Source organism: Tenrec ecaudatus, chromosome 12 (assembly GCF_050624435.1).
Source record: "Tenrec ecaudatus isolate mTenEca1 chromosome 12, mTenEca1.hap1, whole genome shotgun sequence".
Classification (NCBI taxonomy): Eukaryota; Metazoa; Chordata; class Mammalia; order Afrosoricida; family Tenrecidae; genus Tenrec; species Tenrec ecaudatus.
The window spans coordinates 70233738-70252911 of NC_134541.1; the positions used below are offsets into that span (position 1 = coordinate 70233738).

Consider the following 19174-nt stretch of genomic DNA (forward strand, 5'->3'; position numbering starts at 1 on the left):
TGAGACTTGGCTGAAGAAACTCCAATTTTGAAAAAAAAAGTCATGAGAACACCTTTTGTTAAAAGTAACAGATTGGCTCACAAAATAAAAATGTCACCCATGAGTGCCATGCTCTTTTGAAAAATCATCAGTATGAAACTGGTCAGTAATAACTTAAAAACAGAAATGGTAAGGTAAGGGGACAAGGAAACTGATTAATGGAAGCAGAGCAATCAGAACAGAAAAAGTGAGAATGTTTCTGCATTGTGAAGAATATAGTCAATGTTACTGAACAATTCGTACAGAAATTATTATTTTTTGTAGAAATTCTTGAATGGAAATTAAACTACTGTGGAAATATTCACTGAAAATATAGTATCCATTTTTAAAAAATGAAACAAATCTATATGGATCACAACAGTTCAATTCTGTTAGGAATCCAATGGATTCCTCTCTCACTTCTGATCTACCGACTGACTGCCCATTATTCTCTTGATTCAATATGCAGAGCACTCAGGAAAGTGCTAAACGTATGATTATAGTTTTAGTACAGTAAAAGAAGATATAAGTGGAGAAATATAAGGGGTAAGATCTGAGAGGGTTCACATGTGGAGCTTCCACGTCGCAAAAAGGGATATGGTACCTTCCCCAGTGTCTCATTATCTATCACCAACCAGAACCCCCACAGAGCTTCATTATGTAGACAAGACTGATTGAAGCACCTTTACGTGAGGTCAGCTGACATGGATATATCATGCCTGGGTCTTTTAGGCATGGCCAGCCCCTAGTCAAGAGTCACCTCATTAGCATACCTCCTAAGTAGGTGTCATTGGGATTTCTTAGCAAAATAACTTCAATCTTCGAGGAAATTCCAAAGTTACGGAGGGTTATTTACAGTGATCCAAGAGTTGGTTTTGACTTGATGGTACTGAGTGTGGTGTTTTGGGTTACCAGGAATAAAGACACAAAAAAAATTCTTTAGGTAAGGTTCAACCCTACACATACTGTGCTAGGAAACAGGAATCTTCTTTTTGCTCAGTTTTACCCCTCCCAACTCCATGAAGAGCAAAGACCAAAAGCATTGCCTCTGAGTTGATTCCAACTGATAGCGACCTCATTTTCCATACTGCAATCTTTTTTTTAATAAGTCATTTTATTGGGGGCTCTTACAGCTCTTATAACAACCCATACATCCATTGTATCAAGCACATTTGTACATTTGTTTCCCTCATCCTCATAACATTTGTTTTCTACTTGAATCCTTGGTATCAGCTCCTCATTTTTCCCCTCCTTCCCTGGCACCCCCTCATGAGCCCTTGATAATTTATCAGTACTTATTATTTTGTCATGCAATCTTAATAGAAACAAATCACCAGGCTTTTCTTCTGTGGAGTCCCTGAGTGGGTTCAAACTGTCATCTTAGTCAGCTGCAAACCATGTGGACCATCAGGGACCCTCCCACTCAGTCCAATCAAAACCAAACCCACGGCCATCAAGCGAATTCCAAACCATAGCAACCCTACCAGTCAGAGCAGAACTGCCTCTCTAGGTTTCCAAGACTTGAACTCTTCAAGGAAAGAGGCTTCTTAGAGCAAAACTGGTAGGTCTGATGTGACCTTGCAGTTAGCAGCGGGATGCAACCTCCTATACCACCACGACTCCTTTCCCACCTTCAATAAACTGCGTATCACACTGTCTAAACTCTATAATCCTCTTAGTCTACCTGACTTCTGCTTGAAGCCTCCTTGTGGTGCCTAGGTTGAAGATGATGATGGTCATCTTGCTCTCTTTCAACTGTTCCAATATTAAACTGCTGCTTTAAGTATAAACTCTGAAAGACATCAAAGTACTCCGTAAACTGTGTGAGCAGTAACATAACAGTCGTGATAATACTGTAGGCTTTAATGATAGCTCTAAGATAATATAAACAGGTTACAACAATCAAGTACATTATGGCATAAAATGAGACATTACACTTCTTGCCAAATTGTAGATTTTTACCTTAAAAACAATCTTAAATTTCTCTATTTATAAAATAAGGATAATAACAGTTTTATTTTGGAGGTTATTTTGAGAATTAAAAGTAATAAAGTATACAAGGCTATAGTGATTTTGGTTATGGTGTTTCAACACATGTAATCTGTTTTAATAATATTATTAATTGGAGATAATACTATCACCGTTACCATCAATGTTAGCAACATAGCTCTAGCAAGTCCAGCCCCAATGTTATGCAGTTTACTTTCTGCTGCTTACCCTCTACTCTGCTCTACCTGCTTTCTGGCAGTGCCTAAGTCTTGACTTTCACATAAAACACACTCTGGAAATAATCTTTCCCAACCTCTTATATGTTGTGCCGTAGGAGATCTGCCCATAGAGCCTGTGCTACAAAAAGGACATAAACACTGAACATAAATTGTCCACACTGGAGCAGTATGCCTGTGGCAACAGTGAAAGATTTCAAGAGGTCAGAATGGTGTGACACATCACAGAACAAGGAAACACTCTGTTCTCTGCCCACTATCATTAACCTTAACACTAACCCTGAAGCAGGCACTACATTGTTCTGTTAATCATGAGCCAAATTCTAAGCAAATTACTCTGCTAATTGTTCCACACTATATTCTGCCCTACTTTTCTCCGGGAGCAGTCAGTCTCGAAAACCGGGTGAAACATGCAAAACTGCATGAGTACAGACGCGATGAGCAACTCCTCTCACAATTTCACTCTCAACGGGTCAGGGCCGCTTAGCATACTTACTCTAATAAACTAGGAACGAAGCATCTAAGCCGAAAGGATGGGCTGCTGACAAAAGTATAGACTGCAGCAGAATTCTGAGAATAATGATTCTGAGGATACTGTAATAGGTGTGTGTGTGTGTGTGTGCATGTGTATGCATGCAAAATACAAACACTTCCAAAAGTACACTGAAATATGAAAAAAGATGTATAACAATTCTAAAGGTCCCCAACACTCAGCTTCAACAATTAGGAATATTTAGTTCTTCTCTCCCATTTTGCTCCTAGAATATTACAAAACAAATTCCACATTATTCTGGGATATCTGGAAATAACTGAAGATATGATACTCTTAGCTTAACTCTGGAAGACTCAACGATAATTTGTTTATACTCTACGTACAAACTAGCTTGACAAGCTCTGGCCCAAATTTTAAGTAAATTATTTTGTTGATTTTTCCTACTGAATTCTGTTCTATCTGTTCTCTTGGGGCGCATTGGTTCTGGATTTTAGGTGTAACACACTGATAATTTTCCTGAAACAATTCCTGCTTCACTCTCCTCTTCCAGAAAAGATGAAGGCTGCTTGAGAAACATGTCCTACAGAAACAATAGAAACACGAAACATTCTGACATAAAGCAGGATTTCATACACCTAGTCCAACTCTTGATTCTTAATCCAAAATATATACAGAAAAATCTGACAAACTCTCCACATCCTAAGTAATTTCATCTTTGTCACTTCCTTCTACTGCAAGCTGTTCTACCTGTTCTCTAGGGGAGGCGTGATCATGGGTTTCAGGTATAATGTACTGCCAATTCTCCTGAGACAATTCCTGTCTCATTTCTCTCAGAATGCATGAGGGTTGCTTCAGAAAGGTGCTCTTAAAAAAACTCAGAAACAAAACAAATGGTCTAATTAGGGTAATATGTTAACCACAATATTGGAGCCTTCAGGGAGAACTCCAGAAAGTGATACTAGGAGCACATAAGAGGATGCCATACTCTTAGCTCACCACTCTGGACCTGAATTCTTAATCTCATGGACAGAACTATCTGACAAACACCCCAAATTTCAAGTAGTAGTGTAGGATCTGCTGCCTCTTCCTAGAATATTCATGTGGAGACAGTATGCTGTGCTTCAGCAAAACATGTGGAATGACCTCAGTGAATTAATAGTCTAAACCATTCTGGAATAAGTTATAAAGGTGATATATACTTCTGTATGACAGAGTTGATTTGATTAATATTGCAATATCAGTGCAAGACAAACTCCCCGCCATCAAGTTGTTTCCAATTCATAGTGCGCCTACCGGACAGAGAAGTACCCCCTAGAGTTTCCAAGGTTGTAAATCTTTATAAAAGGAACACTGCCTCATTTTTCTATCATGGAGTGGGTGGTAAGTTCAAACTGCCAACCTTTTGGTTAGCCACCCAACACTTAACTCACTGGGCTTTCAGGGCTCCTTTCAGGTAGAAAAACTCAAAAAACTCATTGCCAAAGAGTTGAACTCTGACTCACAGTGACCCCACAGGACAGGGTAGAACTGCCCTTGTGTGCTTCTGAGACTGTAACTCTTTACAGGAGTAGACAGACTCATCTTTCTCTCAGCAGCTGGTAGTTTCACACTGCTGATCTTGCATTTAGTAGCCCAACGTGTAAGCACCATATTACCAGGGCTCTTTTAAGGAACCAAGTAGAACCAAAAAAAAGGAGCGAGATCAGCAGCTAATGGAATTATTTAGTGTTTAACAAGCTAGGCCCATCCATCTTGAAACTCTATTCTAATAAGGCTTCTACACTAATAAGATTATATTCTCATATTAAAGGGAAAAAAGACTATTTTAGGTCAACTTCTAAGATCCTGGTTCTATACTTCAAATGACCAGTTGTACAAAATTTATTTCGTGCTTATTCATCTCCTTTTTGGTCTGCTCTATTGATCTCTGATGAAGGTATTTTCTTGGAGTTTAAGAGGAACAAACTGATTACTTGCCAAGGAAAAGTCTGCTCGCTCTCTCTCAGGTGTCACATCAGAATATGGCTCTTCAAAGCGTACTTTCTAAGAGAGAAAACACAAACTATAAATTGTCCTGTAAAAGTAACATGATAGCAGTAATATGCTGGGGTACTGAGAAATGTACGGTAATTTTTTCAATTCAGGATAATATGAAGTTTAACAGACAAGTATACATTTTTGTCATCTATGAAGTTTAGTGGCGAGTAATCTTTGCAAGCTCCAAATTAAATCCTAAACGATTCAGTCACTCCCTGCTTGTTTTCTGCCTCCTTTTTCTGTCCTACCTTATATCTGATGGAGGTCTGGTCTTGATGCCTGCACGGAAGATCCTGATGGACATCTGGAGAAAATACCTCTCTCTCTCTCCGATCTATCAAAATGGATGCTGGCTGTTTCACATTTGTTTTCTAAAGGAGAGCAGATGCAAAATATCAACTGTAGGAAACTGATAACCTGGAAGAAAGTGTAAGTGGCCTATTCTCTACACTCGTGACTACCGTGCTTGGAAAACTGGCACCAGTGTTTATAGGAAGACCTCTACAGGTCTCTAGATGATTGATCAGTGCTAAATACACATTTTCCAGATGTAAAGATTTCTCAATTACACTACAGAGGACAGCCCTGAAGATAGAGGCCAGGTCGAGGGCTGGGTCTGCTCAGGGGGCAATCTAAGAGGGAAGGTGAGAGACAGTGGGCCACATCCTGGCCCATCAAGCCCCGAAGACGACACTCCTGCTTGGAGCGGCCAAAGCACAGAGAGGACCATACGGTCAGCCCCTCCACAAGACATGCTGTCCCCTCACTGACCCCTGCGGTGCAGGGGACAGCACTGGAGACACAGTATGGGAAGTATGCTTGGTCTGACCCCCACTACACACATACACACACACACACACACACACACACACACACTAGGGAGAAACATGAAGGGAGCGCAACTGAGCAGCAAGGGGAGCAAAGCAACGAAACCCGAGGAATCCTGAAAATAGACTTCAAAATTTGTAGGGCAGAGCTTGGCACCTCATTAGACTGGATCAGAAAACATTTATAAGGGTCAGCAGGCAGACCTGGAACTACTTATAGGCCCTTGTTTCCTTCTTCTTCCTCTTATCGTATCTATATAAGATAGGCAAGATAAACAATACCCAGAAAACAATAGGACAGACAGCTCCGGTGGGGGGTTGGAATGGGAGGTGGCAGGGAGATGTGGGAGAAAGAGAAGGGGCAGCCAAAAACCCAGGGATAAGGGAGCAGGAAAAGATCTAAAATCGATGGCAAGGAGGGAGTAGCACACTTGGTGGGCGTTGATCAAATATAACATAGCCGAGAGGAATTACTGAGAGCTGAATGAAGGTCAAACATGATAATGGGACAGGAGGGAAGTAAAATGAAATAGAGGAAAGAACCAGGAGGCAAAAGACATTTATAGAGGTATATAGACGTATACATATAAATATATTAATATAGAATGATAGGGATAGAGGCCTATGTACACATATTTATATGTTAAGTATTAAGGTAGCAGATGGACATTAGGCCTCCACTCAAGTGTTCCCTCAAAACAAGAACACTTCGCTCTAATAACCTGGCATTCTGTGATGCTCACCTTCCTGACAAGATGGCAGAATTCAAAACGAATGGGTGCATAAGCAAATGTGGTGAAGAAAGCTGATGGTGCCCATATAAAAGAGCCAGTCAGGGTGCAGTATAGCACCAATGAAACATACAATTTTCCTCTAGTTCTTTAATGCTCCCCATCCCCCACTATCATGATCCCAATTCTACCTTACAAATCCAGGTAAATCAGAGTATGTACACTGGTACATATAGGAACTGGAAACACAGGGAATCCAGGGAACTGGAACTGGAAACACAGGGAATCCAGGACAAATAAACCCCTCGGGTACAATAATGAGAGTAGCGATACCAAGAGGGTAAGGGGAAAGTGGGGGTAGAAAGGGGGAACCAATCACAATGATCTACATATAACCCCCTTCTTGGGGGATGGACAACAGAAAAGAGGTTGAAGGGAGATATCGATCAGTGTAAGACATGAAAAAATAAATAATTTATAAGTTATCTAGGGGTCATGAGGGAGAAAGGGTGTGTGTGTGTGTAGTGGTGTGTATGATAAAAGATACCAAGGATTCAAGTAGAAAGAAAATGTTTTGAAATGATGGTAACAAAAGTACAAATGTGCTTGGCACAATGGATGCATGTATATATTTTGATCAGAGCTGTATGAGTCCCCAATAGAATGATTTTTTAAAAAGAAGAAGATATAGTGTCTGGGGTCTTAAAATTAAACAAGCGGCCATCTAGCAGGCAAACAACAAAGCGCACCTGGAAGAAGCACACCAGCATGTGGATCACGAGGTGTCAACAGGATCATTTATCAGTCATCAAAAGACCCAAAACAAACAATCATATTAATGTGAATGAGGGGTATCGGAGTGGAGACCTAAAGCCCATCTGTAGACAATTGGATATCCCATAACAGAAGGGTCACAAGGAAGGGGCAAGCCAGACAGAGTGCAGTATAGCACCTAAGAAACACACAATATTCCTCTAGCTCTTTAATGTTCCCTCCCCCACTATCAGGACCCCAGTTCTACCTCACAAATCAAACTGGATCGGAGCATGTACACTGGTATATATAAGAGTTCTCAACACATGGAATCCAGGACAGATAACAAACACCCTCAGGTACAATAATGAGAGGAAAGGAAAAGCAGGGGAGAAGGGAGAAACCTATCACAATGATCGACTGATAACTGCCCCACCTCCATCCAGAGGGCGCCGCACAGAAATGTAGATGAAGAGTAGGATATGAAAATAATAATTATTCATAATTTATTAAGGGGTCACGAGGGTGGGGGATGGAGGGAAAAAAAGAGGAGCTGATATCAAGGGCTAAAGTATAAAGAAAATATTTTGAAAATGATGATGGCAACATATGTGCAAATGTGCTTGATACAATTAATATATGGATTTTTATAAGAGCCCCCAATAAAAAGATTTATAAAATTTTTTTAATAAAGACTTCTCCACACCTGTCCTCCACTAAAGTGCTACGCTGAAGCTGTCTCCTATAGGCACCTGCCTACTCCCTGGGCAGCTACAGAATGCCTATCTGTAAATGCAGACAGATTCTTTTGTCCCTCCCACTCAAGGAGGGACTCCTGTTGTCTCTTTAAAGCCCCATACTTATCATGGGTGTTCCCCTGGAAAGCGCAGGCTATCCAAGATTAAAACACTGCCCATTTTAGCGCGTGTATGCTAAATGGAAGCTTGCAGGTCTCATCACTGTATGGCCCCACTGCTGAAAAAACTTAAGGCTGCTTTTCTCTTGAAGGAGATCAGGCCCCTGTGCCCTACTTTCTGTCTTTTCCCCCCTCAATTGTACACATCTCTCCTAAAGACCTGGTTGATTTGGGGACAGGATCCCATAATCAGTGTTCACTTAAGAGTAATAGGCTACCTAATAATACTGTAGGCCCTAGCGAAAACTGTGGAGCTGAGGTCCCAGCGTAACTAAATGGCTTATGAAACAAACAGAAAGCTACATTTCACATATTCAATTATACTACATTAAGACCAGTCAGAACCCTAAAGATTGTTTTCTGTTCATCCCTTTCTTCTTCCTGTTGGTCAAACTGATCTCTAGTGGAGGGCTGGCCTCGGAGCACAGTTAAAAGACACTCTGTTTTTTGTGTGCCAGTCCTTCCTCCTCCTTTCAACTATCAACGGTGAGGGCTCTCTGAAGGGTGTTTCCTAATGAAGATGTTAACAAAGAAAAATGAATGATTCAGATAGAAATAGCATGCTGCTGATAATAGTTTGACTCAAGTAACACTATAGTTTTGAGAAATCAGTGAGAAAACTTTATTTTTCCAACTGTTTCTTTAAATCAATTGTAATACGTCCCTTAAGAATTTCAGTCATGCGTTAAGTAGCTCATTGATTCCCATTCTTTTCACTTTCTTTTACCTGGTCTGTGGGTAGAAAATCCTGGTCCTCACTTTTGGGTAGAATATTCTGGTCTTCAGGTAGAATATCTTGATCTTTGAGTAAAAAACTGTGGTCTTTGGATCGAAACTTTGGGTTTGGGGGTAGCAAATCTGAAGTTTCCTGTACAGTCCTCCCATTTTCCAGTTCAGTACTCTGGGTTTCTAATGTAACCTGAGTTTCTATCTCAGCATCCTGGGCTTTGGGATCACCAGTCTGAGTTTCCAGGTCACTGGCCTGGGTTTCTAGGTTCCCAGCTTGAACTTGCAGCCCAATAGTCTGGATATCTGGCTCAACACTGTGGACTCCTGGCAAACCATCCCGAGTTTCTAGCAGATCACTCTGAGTTTCTTGAAGATAATCCTGGGCTTCTGGCAAAATATCTGGAGGCTGTAACTGCTTTAATTCTCGCTCTTCAATCACATCAAATACTGGATTTTTGAACTTTATTTTCTAAAAGTGAACATAAACACCAAATATAGAATATCAGTCATAACAATTCCCTAAGCTTTCTGAGATTCATAAAATACAGATTATAAAGTTTGCCCAATTTAACAGAACCTGTATCTCTAATCTTAAAACCATACAATAAATTGACAATTTCTAGTCCAAAGTGAAATTAGTTTACTTTCTATTACCCTATCATCTTTTCATTCTACTTTACCTGAACTCTGATGAAAGGTTTGTCTTCGATTTTAGAAAAGAGATCCTGCTGGTCACCCCAAAGCACATTCTCTGTCCATCTCTCATCTGTCACAATGGATAACGATTTTCCAGATTCATATTTCTAAAATAACAAATGCACAATAATATGTAAATATTTAAATGTAGATATTACAGGTGGAAACAATGTGATTGTAACAAGGTCCTAGGGTTTAGTATATTAGAATATAATACTAGTGAGTGAGCATAGTCAAACATTGTAAAAACTGGGTATTTACAGAATGAAGGATTTGTATATTTACAACTAGAAACCATTATTGAAAGAAATTAAAGTTCTAGATGAATGACAGGAGCTCTGGTAGCACAATAGTTAGGTATTTGACTGCTAACTGAAAGGTTCAGTTTGAATTTTCCGCCACTCAAAAGGACATAAATCTCACCATCTGTTCCCGTAAATATTACAGTCCATGTGGGCTTTGTTGCTTCTCAGCTAGAATGCCGCTTGTTTACCTTCATGTCTTTTTTAAGACCCCAGATGCTATATCTTTTGATAGCTGGGCACCACCAGCTTTCTTCGCCACATTTACTTATGCACCCATTTGTCTTCAGAGATTGTATCATGTAGGTGAGCACACTGATAAGATTTTTTGTTCTTTGATGCCTGATAACTGATCCCTTCGGCACCTCGTGATCACACAGGCTTGTGTGCTTCTTCCATGTGGGCTTTGTTGCTTCTGAGCTAGATGACTGCCTGTTTACCTTCAAGCCTTTAAGACCCCAGATGCTGTATCTTTTGATACCTGGGCACCATCAGCTTTCTTCACCTCATTTGCTTATTCACCCGCTTTGTCTTCAGCAGTTGTGTTGGGAAGGTGAGCATCATGGAATGCCAATTTAATAAATGAAAGTATACCAGCCTATTCGATCACGAGGTGTTAGAAGGGATCCGGTATAAGGCATCATCAGAACAAAAAAATCTTACCATAGTGAATGAAAAGGGGGAGTGCGGAGTGGAGACCCAAAGCCCATTTGTAGACCACTGGAGATCCCCTTGCAGAGGAGTCTGGGGAGGAGACAAACCAGACAGGGTACGATGTAAGAACGATGAAAAATACAACTTTCCTCTAGTTCCTAAATGCTTCCTTCCCACCCACCCCCGCCCCCAACCACCCCCGCCACTATCACGATCCCAATTCTACCTTGCAAGTCTGGCTAGACCAGAGGATGTACACTGTTACAGATAGGAACCAGAAACACAGGGAATCAAGAGCGGATGATCCCTTCAGGATCAGTGGTGCGAGTGACGATACTGGGAACATAGAGGGAGGGTGGGTTGGAAAGGGGGAACCGATTACAAGGATCTACAAGTGACCTCCTCCCTGGGGGATGGACAACAGAAAAGTGGGTGAAGGGATATGTCGGACAGGGCAAGGTAAGACAAAATAATAATTTATAAATTATCAAGGGTTCATGAGAGAGAGGAAGAAGGAGCAAAAATGAGGACCTAATGCCAGAGACTTAAGTGGAGAGCAAAAAGTTTGATAATGATGAGGGCAATGAATGTATAAATGTGCTTTATACAATTGATATATGTATGGATTGGGATAAAAGTTGTAAGAGCCCCTAATAAAACAATTAAAAAAATTACAGCCCCAACATGGGAGAATATGGCCACCAGACAACAAGCATAGGAAGATTTCCTCAGCAACTTCCAGAGAGGCTCCACTAAGAGGGACATCCTGTACTTCCTAGCAGAGAGAAAATCACCTTAAAATTGACCAAAGTTTCTTAGTAGGAGAGCAGCAAAGTCTACTGAGAGATTCCCCTTCACCAGTGACCAGCGCCAAGAGCCACTTGTGTGTACCCTGCCCCTCCCCAGCCTAGATAGCAGACTTCAGAGGTAGCAAGGTACAGATATTCTCAGTATTCAAGCTACACTTTTACCCAATTTTTTTTTTCATCATCCTTCATTCCTACTTTCTCCTCTGGCCCCCTTCAGACAGTAGTTACCAGAGAAGCAGAAACCCCCACTCACAGGCAGTTTTTCAGCGACTGCACTTTTGTTCTATTATAACACTTGTTATTCCCCTAGTTCTTTGCCACTTTCTTTTCTGGTGCGATCCCATCCTGAAATGCTCCCAGAGAAAACCAGACAGGCTTCATTTATATACTTTTACAATAAAAATATAAATAACCCAAATGGAAAATGAGCAAAAGATTCTAATAGACATTTCTTCACAAAAGATTTACAAGTGGCAATAGCAATTGAAAAGATATTCAACGTTGTTACTCATTAGGAAAATGCAAATTAAAAGTAAATTATATATAGATACAAAATTTAAAAGTCATAATTCATGGTCATATCATACATAAATGATTGATCAAGGGCATAAATGGGAAAACTAAAACCACAAAATTTTTAGAAGAAAATGTAAAGGCAAGGGTCGAATAGTGTTCAATAACAGATTATCTGATTATAGGTAAATGGAATCTTATAAAAGTTAAATATGCTTGCACATCAAAGTGAATGTTAACTACAAATTTGGGGGGTAATTTCAAGAACCATGTCATGTAAGGGTCTAACATGTAAAATATGTAAGAAACTTTTCTATTTGAGACCAAATGATCGACATTTATCCAAAAGTAAGAATGAAAAAGCAAGAAGGGGCAGGGAAACTCGATAAATGAAAACAGAACTTTAGTAGAAATGAGAAACCTGACACATTGCAAAAATTGCAACCAACGTCACAGAACACTTTTTATTGCTAAACTGGAGCCTAAAACATTTATACACACGTAACTTTTACAACTTAACAGAAAGACAAACAACCAAAAAAAATGGGCAAAGAACTTGAACAGGCCATTCACCAAAGAGGATTATTCAAATGACCAAGAACCATATGAAAAGAAGTTCAAGATCATTAACCATTCAAACAAACAAAAACTCACTACAGTACAATCAATACTGACTCAGCAACCCTACTGGTCAGAGGAGAAATACTCTTGTGAGTTTCCAAGATTAACGCTTTAGAAGAGTAGAATATGTCATATTTCTCCATTGGAGCTGTTAGTTTCAAACTGTGGGTCTTGTGGTTAGCGGCCCAATGCGTAACCACTATGCCACCAGTGCCCCACACTAACCACTAGGGAGCTACAAATCAAAACCACAGTGATCTATTACTTTATCCCCCATTAGATGGGCAATGATTGCAAAGGAAGGGAGGAAGGAAAGAGCAAGTGTTAGCAAGAATATAAAATGGTAGCCCCACCGTGGCACTGTTCTGTGGTTCCTCAAAAAAGGGAATGCAGAGTTACCAGAGAACCCAGCAAACCCAGCCCTAAGCATGCACCCTTAGGAAGTGACGCTAAGAACAAACAGAAACCTCTAGTCCACGTTCAATCTAACACTGTGTACACTAGCGAAAAGGTGCAAACACTGACATGTCTGCTAATAGATGAATGCATAAGCAAAATGTAATACATACACACAATGGAATATTATGCAGTCATAAAGAGAAGTGGAGTTATGATATACGACGCCATGACGAGGATGAACCCTGATAACATTTATAACCTGATAACCCCGATCATGTAACATGACAAGTGAAATAAATCCATAGCAAAAGAATATATGCTGTCTGAGATTACTTCCCTGAAATAAGAGAAAGACATACAGACCAAAAATTGTGAAGTACATTGGGGTGAGAGGTAGGGAGAAAGGGGAGATTTTGTTCGAGGGGCACTCATTTTCATGGTGGTGAACACTTTAGAATGGTTGACAGTAACAGCTGATACAACATACAAATTAATATCATCGAATTGTAAATGTAGCTGCTGTTATCAGTGGATAACTCAGATGGCTATGATAAACAAGAGAGACAAGTGCCGGCAAGGATGTAGAGAAACTGTCACCCTTAAACACTGCTGATAGAAAACAGTTTGACAGTCCCTCAAAACGTAGACTTACCACATGAGCAAACAACTCTACTCCTAGTAGCTGTATGGACTGACGGATAGCTCCCCAAAACAGGTGATGCAAATTCTAACTTCCATGAGTCAACAGCAGTGGATTTGGTTGGTTGTTTTGGGGTTTTGGGGGGTTATACTTGTGGTTATAATCCCATCTGAAAATGGGTTTTCTTTGTTATGGTAATAAGACAGTATTAACCCTGGCTGAGTCTTAAATCAATCTTTCTTGAAATGTTAAAAAGTAGATTAGGCATAGAGAAATACAAGGAGAGGTGGGGGTGAGAGATGCCTGAAGATAACGAAGGAACTAAGAAAAAAACAACTTCCTCCAAAGCCAAAAGAGAGAAAACAATTTCAAAACCCAACTCACGACAGCTGCCCCTGTAGGTGTCTAGGACGGCAACTCTTTTCTTTCTTTCTGTTTATTTTTTTTAAATCAATTCATTAGGGACTCATACAACTCTTATCACAATCCATACATACATCAATTGCATGAAGCACATCTGTACATTCTTTGCCCTCATCATTCTCAAACCATTTGCTCTCCACCTAAGCCCCTAGCATCAGCTTCCCCCTCCCTCAGGAGCAACTCTTTACAGAAGTAAGAAGCCTCCTGTTTCTCTCACTGAGCAGCTGGCGATTTCCATCGCTGACCGCTATGCCACCAGTGCTCCTAGAGAGAAAGGAAGCAAGGAGACAAGAAGCTTTCTCCAGAGCCAACAGAAAAAGCCTTCCTCTAAAGTTGACACCCTGATTTCCCACGCAGCTTTGAGAAAATAAGTTTCTGTTCATTAAAGCCACTTCTTCTATGATATTTGTTAGAGCAGCAGCATCGCAGCATTAGAACATTAAGACAGCATCGACTCAAAAGAAATAAAAACTTATGTCCACACAAATACATGTTTTTAGCAGCACAATTTTTAATAATAGCCAAAATGTAAACAATCCCAACTATCCAACTGATGAATAGATTTTAAAAATGTGATAGATCTATTCAGTGGAATGTTTCTTGGTAGTAAAAGGAATGCAAGTTACAAAATGGATGAACCTTGGAAACATTATGCCAAGGGGAATCCAATATCAAGAAAATATTTTTTAATCGTTTTATCAGGGCTCATACAACTCTTATCACAATCCATACATATATCAATTGTGTAAAGCACATTTGTAAATGCATTGCCCTCGTCATTCTCAAAGTGAGAAGTTGATGCCAGGGGCTTAAGTGGAGAGCAAATAATTCTATTTCTATGAACTATCTAGAATAGGAAAATCATAGACAGATTTATGGTTGCTTAGGACAAGAGGTAGAGGTAGAGAGGAAATGAACATTAAAACCCAAACCCACTACCACTGAGCCAATTACAATTTATAGTTTGAGACAGTAAATGTTTACAGGGGCAAGACAGCCTCATTTTTCTCCCGTGGAGCAGTTGGGAAGTTTGAACCAGCAAGTTTGTGGTTAGCAGTTCTATACCTAACAACCAGTGCCACTAGGGCTCCTTATGGTAGGACTAATTAGTAGGAATGAGACTTCTTTCAGGAGTGATGAAAATGTACACCAACTAGAGTGTGGTAGTGTTTTTTATTTCAATAAGCTGATGAGGCACTGCAAGCACTCGTTCATCTATGCAAGAAATTTGGAACACAGCTGCTTGACTGACTGACTGAAAGCTATTTGTGCCCATCCCAAAGAAAGGTGACCTACCCAAATTACAGAGAAATTATCATTGACATCACATACAAGTAAAATATTGCTGAAGATCATCCAACAATAGTTACAATAGTACATTGACAGGGAGCTGCTAGAAGTTCAGGCCAGATTCAGAAGAGGATGTGGACCAAGACATAGCATTGCTCATGTCAGATAAATTTTGTCAGATGGAACAAAGCAAAGAATACCGGGAAGATGTTTACTTGTGTTTCATTGACTATGCCAAGGCATTCGACTGTGTGGGCTACAACAAACTATGGATGACCTTGAGAAGAATGTGAATTCCAGAACACTTCGTTGTGCTCATGAGGAACTTGTACATGGACCAAGAGGTAGTTGTCGAACAGAACAAGGGAATATTACTTGGTTTAAAAACAGGAAAAATGTGCATCAAGGTTGTCTCCTCCCACCATACTTGTTCAATCTGTATGCTGAGCAAATCATCAGAGAAGAGGGATCATATGAAGACTGCAGCATTAGGATTGGAGGAAGTCTTACTAACAACCTGAGAAATGCAGATGACACAACCTTCCTTGCTACAAGTGAGGAGGATTGAAGCACTTGCTGATAAAAATCAATGACTATAGCTTTCAGTCTGGACTATCACTCAAGGTAAAAAAGACCAAAATCCTCACAACTGGACCAATAGGTCCAGGATAAATGTTGAAAAAATTGAAGTTGTAAAAGGTTTTGTCTTGCTTGGTTCCACAATTATTGCTCATGGAAGCAGCAGCCAAGAGATCAAGAAACACAGTACATCTGGTAGATCTGCTGCCTAAGACCTCTTTAGAATATTGAAAAGCAAGGATGGTACTTTGAGGACTTACGTGTTCTTACCCCAGCCATGGTGTTTTTTCATATGCATGTGAAAGTTTTACATAGAGTAAGGAAGACCGAAGAAGCAATGCATTTGAATTGTGGTGCTGGAGAAGACTATTGAAAGTACCTTAGGCTGCTGAAAGGACAAACCAATTTGTCTTGGAAGAAGTATGGAATGCTCCTTAGAAGCAAGGATGGAGAGACTTCATCTTACATACTTTGGACATGTTGTCAGGAGAAACTTGTCCCTGGAGAGGACATCATGTTTGGTAAAGTTGAAGAGCAGTGGAAAAGAGGAAGTCCCTCAACAAGATGCACTGACACAGCAGCTGCAAAAATGGGCTCAGGCATAGGAACAATTGTGAGGATGGTGCAGGCCCGTGTGGTGTCTCATTCTGTGTGCATAGGGTTGCTATGGGTCAGAATCAATTCACTGGCACAAAATAACCACATGGCAAATATACCAAAACACATTGAAGTATATACTTTAGATTGATGGCACGTGAATTATATTTCAATAAAGCTATGTAAAAGTACTACACATAATCTTTACCCTAATCCTATCTTTAATTAGATGGATAGTTCTAACAAGTCATTATTTTCCCCTCTATTCCTTACATTTATTTCCCTACCTCGTTTTGCATAGAGGAATGATCATATGCTATTGTTGAAAGACCTTGAAGGGTCTTGAAAGGGATTTCTTCTCTTGCTTCTATATTTATCCTGATAAATGCTGGCTTCCTAGAAAGTGCTTTCTAGGGAGCAGGGAGGAAGGCAAAAATAGAAATAGTTTAGAGAAAGCATTAACTTCATCATACTGAGTTTTTGTGAAAGTAATCTTAAGTTAACATAGTCTAATATGGAATAAAGGAGATAAAATGAGTTCTACTTCACACATAGTAACAAATAACCCACATGATGTGAAACCCATGAAGGGAAACAAACTAGTAAGAGAATACATTACATTTATAAATGGCAACTTGTCCTTACATTCTAGCCATCAACAATCTCAGAAGACTTCTTATTTTAGTGCTGGTGATGTGACAGTGGGCAACAAGTACATCATCTACTGATATTCTCAAATCTGGAGCAAAAATAGCAGTTAAATTGTTACTCAAAATAAGTCTAGCAAAGTAATAAAGTCAGAGTTTGTGTTGGTCTGGGTACATTAGAGAAACAAATCCACAGAAACTCGTGTGTAATAGAGAATTTTATATAAAGGGTAAGTGTGCATCAAGAAAACATCCCAACCCAGTGCTACTGGAGCCCACAAGTCCAACATTAGCCCACATGTCCAACACCAATCCACGTAGTCCTCCTCTGTCTCACAAAACACATGCAATGACGTCAACTGCAGGAGGAAAGCTAAATCAGTGAATATGTAAGCATCTCAGCGCAGGCAGGGGTCTCCACACAGCTGCTGCAGCACCCAGGGATGCATTGGGGTAGGTCCATGTGGCTTATCCTCAGGGATGTCTTGCAGGATGTGAGCCTTGCCCGCTGAAACAACTGCACCCTGGTCCGACCATCACAAAGTAAGAGACCCGAGTACTCGAAAGGCGAGGCTCACTGAACAATTTATCCCTCCGCCCTTCAATTAATCGTACATGTGTTTATTGGCCAGGTTGGCACAATAAACTAACTACCTCAGAGTTCATCTGGATTGTAAATTATTCTTTTGGGATTTGCAGATTTCCACTTCACATCACTAAGAGGGAAGCAAACAGTTCAGAATTGGGGGGAAAATGACATACTTGATGTGTTAAGAAAAAAATATAATTTTCTTCGATCATTTCCAATTAAGCCTAGTAAATTTGCTTATGAGATTTCTGCTGAAAAACATTTGTATGTCAAAATCAGTCACTCTGAACGCTCATCAATATTAACAATAATAATGAACTACATTGGTTTATTTTTTAAGTTTTGGATAACCACGAATAACACTTAAATGCTACCTGTGATGTATAAGATTTGTTCATAAGAATTGTTAATATAAAGTTATGACAGACTTAATCATCCTTCTACAGGTAATTATTTCAGAAAAACATCAGTTGAAAGGTTTAAGCTTGTTCCATACATATAAAACATTAGTCTCTGGGACCTAATAACCCATATGTGGGGGTGTGTGTTGTGTGTGTGTGTGTGTGCGTGTGTGTGTGTGTAATATCCAGGAAAATGTGAAAATAATATAGCAATTAGAAAGCTAAAGTGAATAAGAACTAAATAAGAGTTTTTGGCCCAATTTATTAGATACTGCCTATCAAATTATGAAATACCAGATTTAAGTAAACAGAGGAAAATATATATTTTCACCATACAAAATTTTAAACTCAGATAAACAGACTCCACATATGAACTGGATTCCAGTTATTCAGTAAAAATATTTTTTTATTTTTAAAAGTAACTCATTTTTATCCTAAGTATAAAGTAAAATACATTCTAACATTTTTTCAAAGAAAATTAAAATTCCCTGTAATAACAGTCCCTAGGAATAATTAGTATTTGATCCATTTATTTTCAGGGCTTTTGTCTATGCGCATATCATCTCATCAACTCTTAATTTGGTTTTACTTCATAGCACTTAGCACTTACTATATTTTATATTTAATCATTTATCTGTTTCCCCCTTCGCATGGAAGATTTTGTGTACTTTTCCACTCTAATCCTGATTCGAGAACAATGCCTGGCCATTATGTTGTTGTTGGGTGCCATCGAGGGGCTGACTCACAGTGACTTTATGTACAGCAAAACGAAACACTGCCAGTCTTGCACTAACCTCATAATGATTGTTAGGCTCGAACAGCTGCAGCCACTGTGCCATTCCATCTTGTTGAGAGTCTTCCTCTTTTTTTTACCACCCTTCTATACTGTACGCCAAGCATGATATCTTTCTTCGGGGACCGGTCTCTCCTGCAAACATGTCCAAAGTACAAGACTACGGATGTGGCTCTCCTAAGGCAAATTTGTTTTTTTCTAGCAGTCCATGGTACTTTTAATATTCTTCACCAGAGCCATAATTCAAATGCACTGACTCTTCTTTGGTCTTCCTTATTCAATGTTCAACTTTGGGTCAGGGGACCTTAGTCCTCAAAATGTTCTCCTTGCTCGTCAACACTTTAAAGAAGGTATTTTGTAACTTATTTACTCAATGCAATATGTTGTTTGGTTTCTCGACTGCTGATTCCATGAGCATAAATTGTGTACAATATAGCCAGTTCATAAATATTTGAGCATATATTTTCAATAAAATAGCATATTTAATTTTGT

At 39.6% G+C, this 19174-nt stretch overlaps 1 protein-coding gene across 9 annotated transcripts in view; it reads right to left on the bottom strand.

The window, feature by feature from the left end:
- Positions 1-19174, bottom strand: part of CCDC15 (coiled-coil domain containing 15) — a 124796-nt gene that overhangs the window by 75681 nt on the left and 29941 nt on the right. For 6 of the 9 annotated variants that reach the window (XM_075564134.1, XM_075564136.1, XM_075564132.1 and 3 more), the window contains 7 exons: positions 16540-16662; positions 10391-10471; positions 9410-9532; positions 8728-9198; positions 5022-5144; positions 4714-4779; positions 1703-1810 (listed from right to left, as the gene is read on the bottom strand). In XM_075564134.1, the coding sequence (XP_075420249.1) occupies positions 1703-1810; positions 4714-4779; positions 5022-5144; positions 8728-9198; positions 9410-9532; positions 10391-10471; positions 16540-16662 (1095 nt within the window). The remainder of the gene's footprint in view (positions 1-1702; positions 1811-4713; positions 4780-5021; positions 5145-8727; positions 9199-9409; positions 9533-10390; positions 10472-16539; positions 16663-19174) is intronic. The other 3 variants (XM_075564137.1, XM_075564135.1, XM_075564139.1) reach the window with 3 other exon arrangements.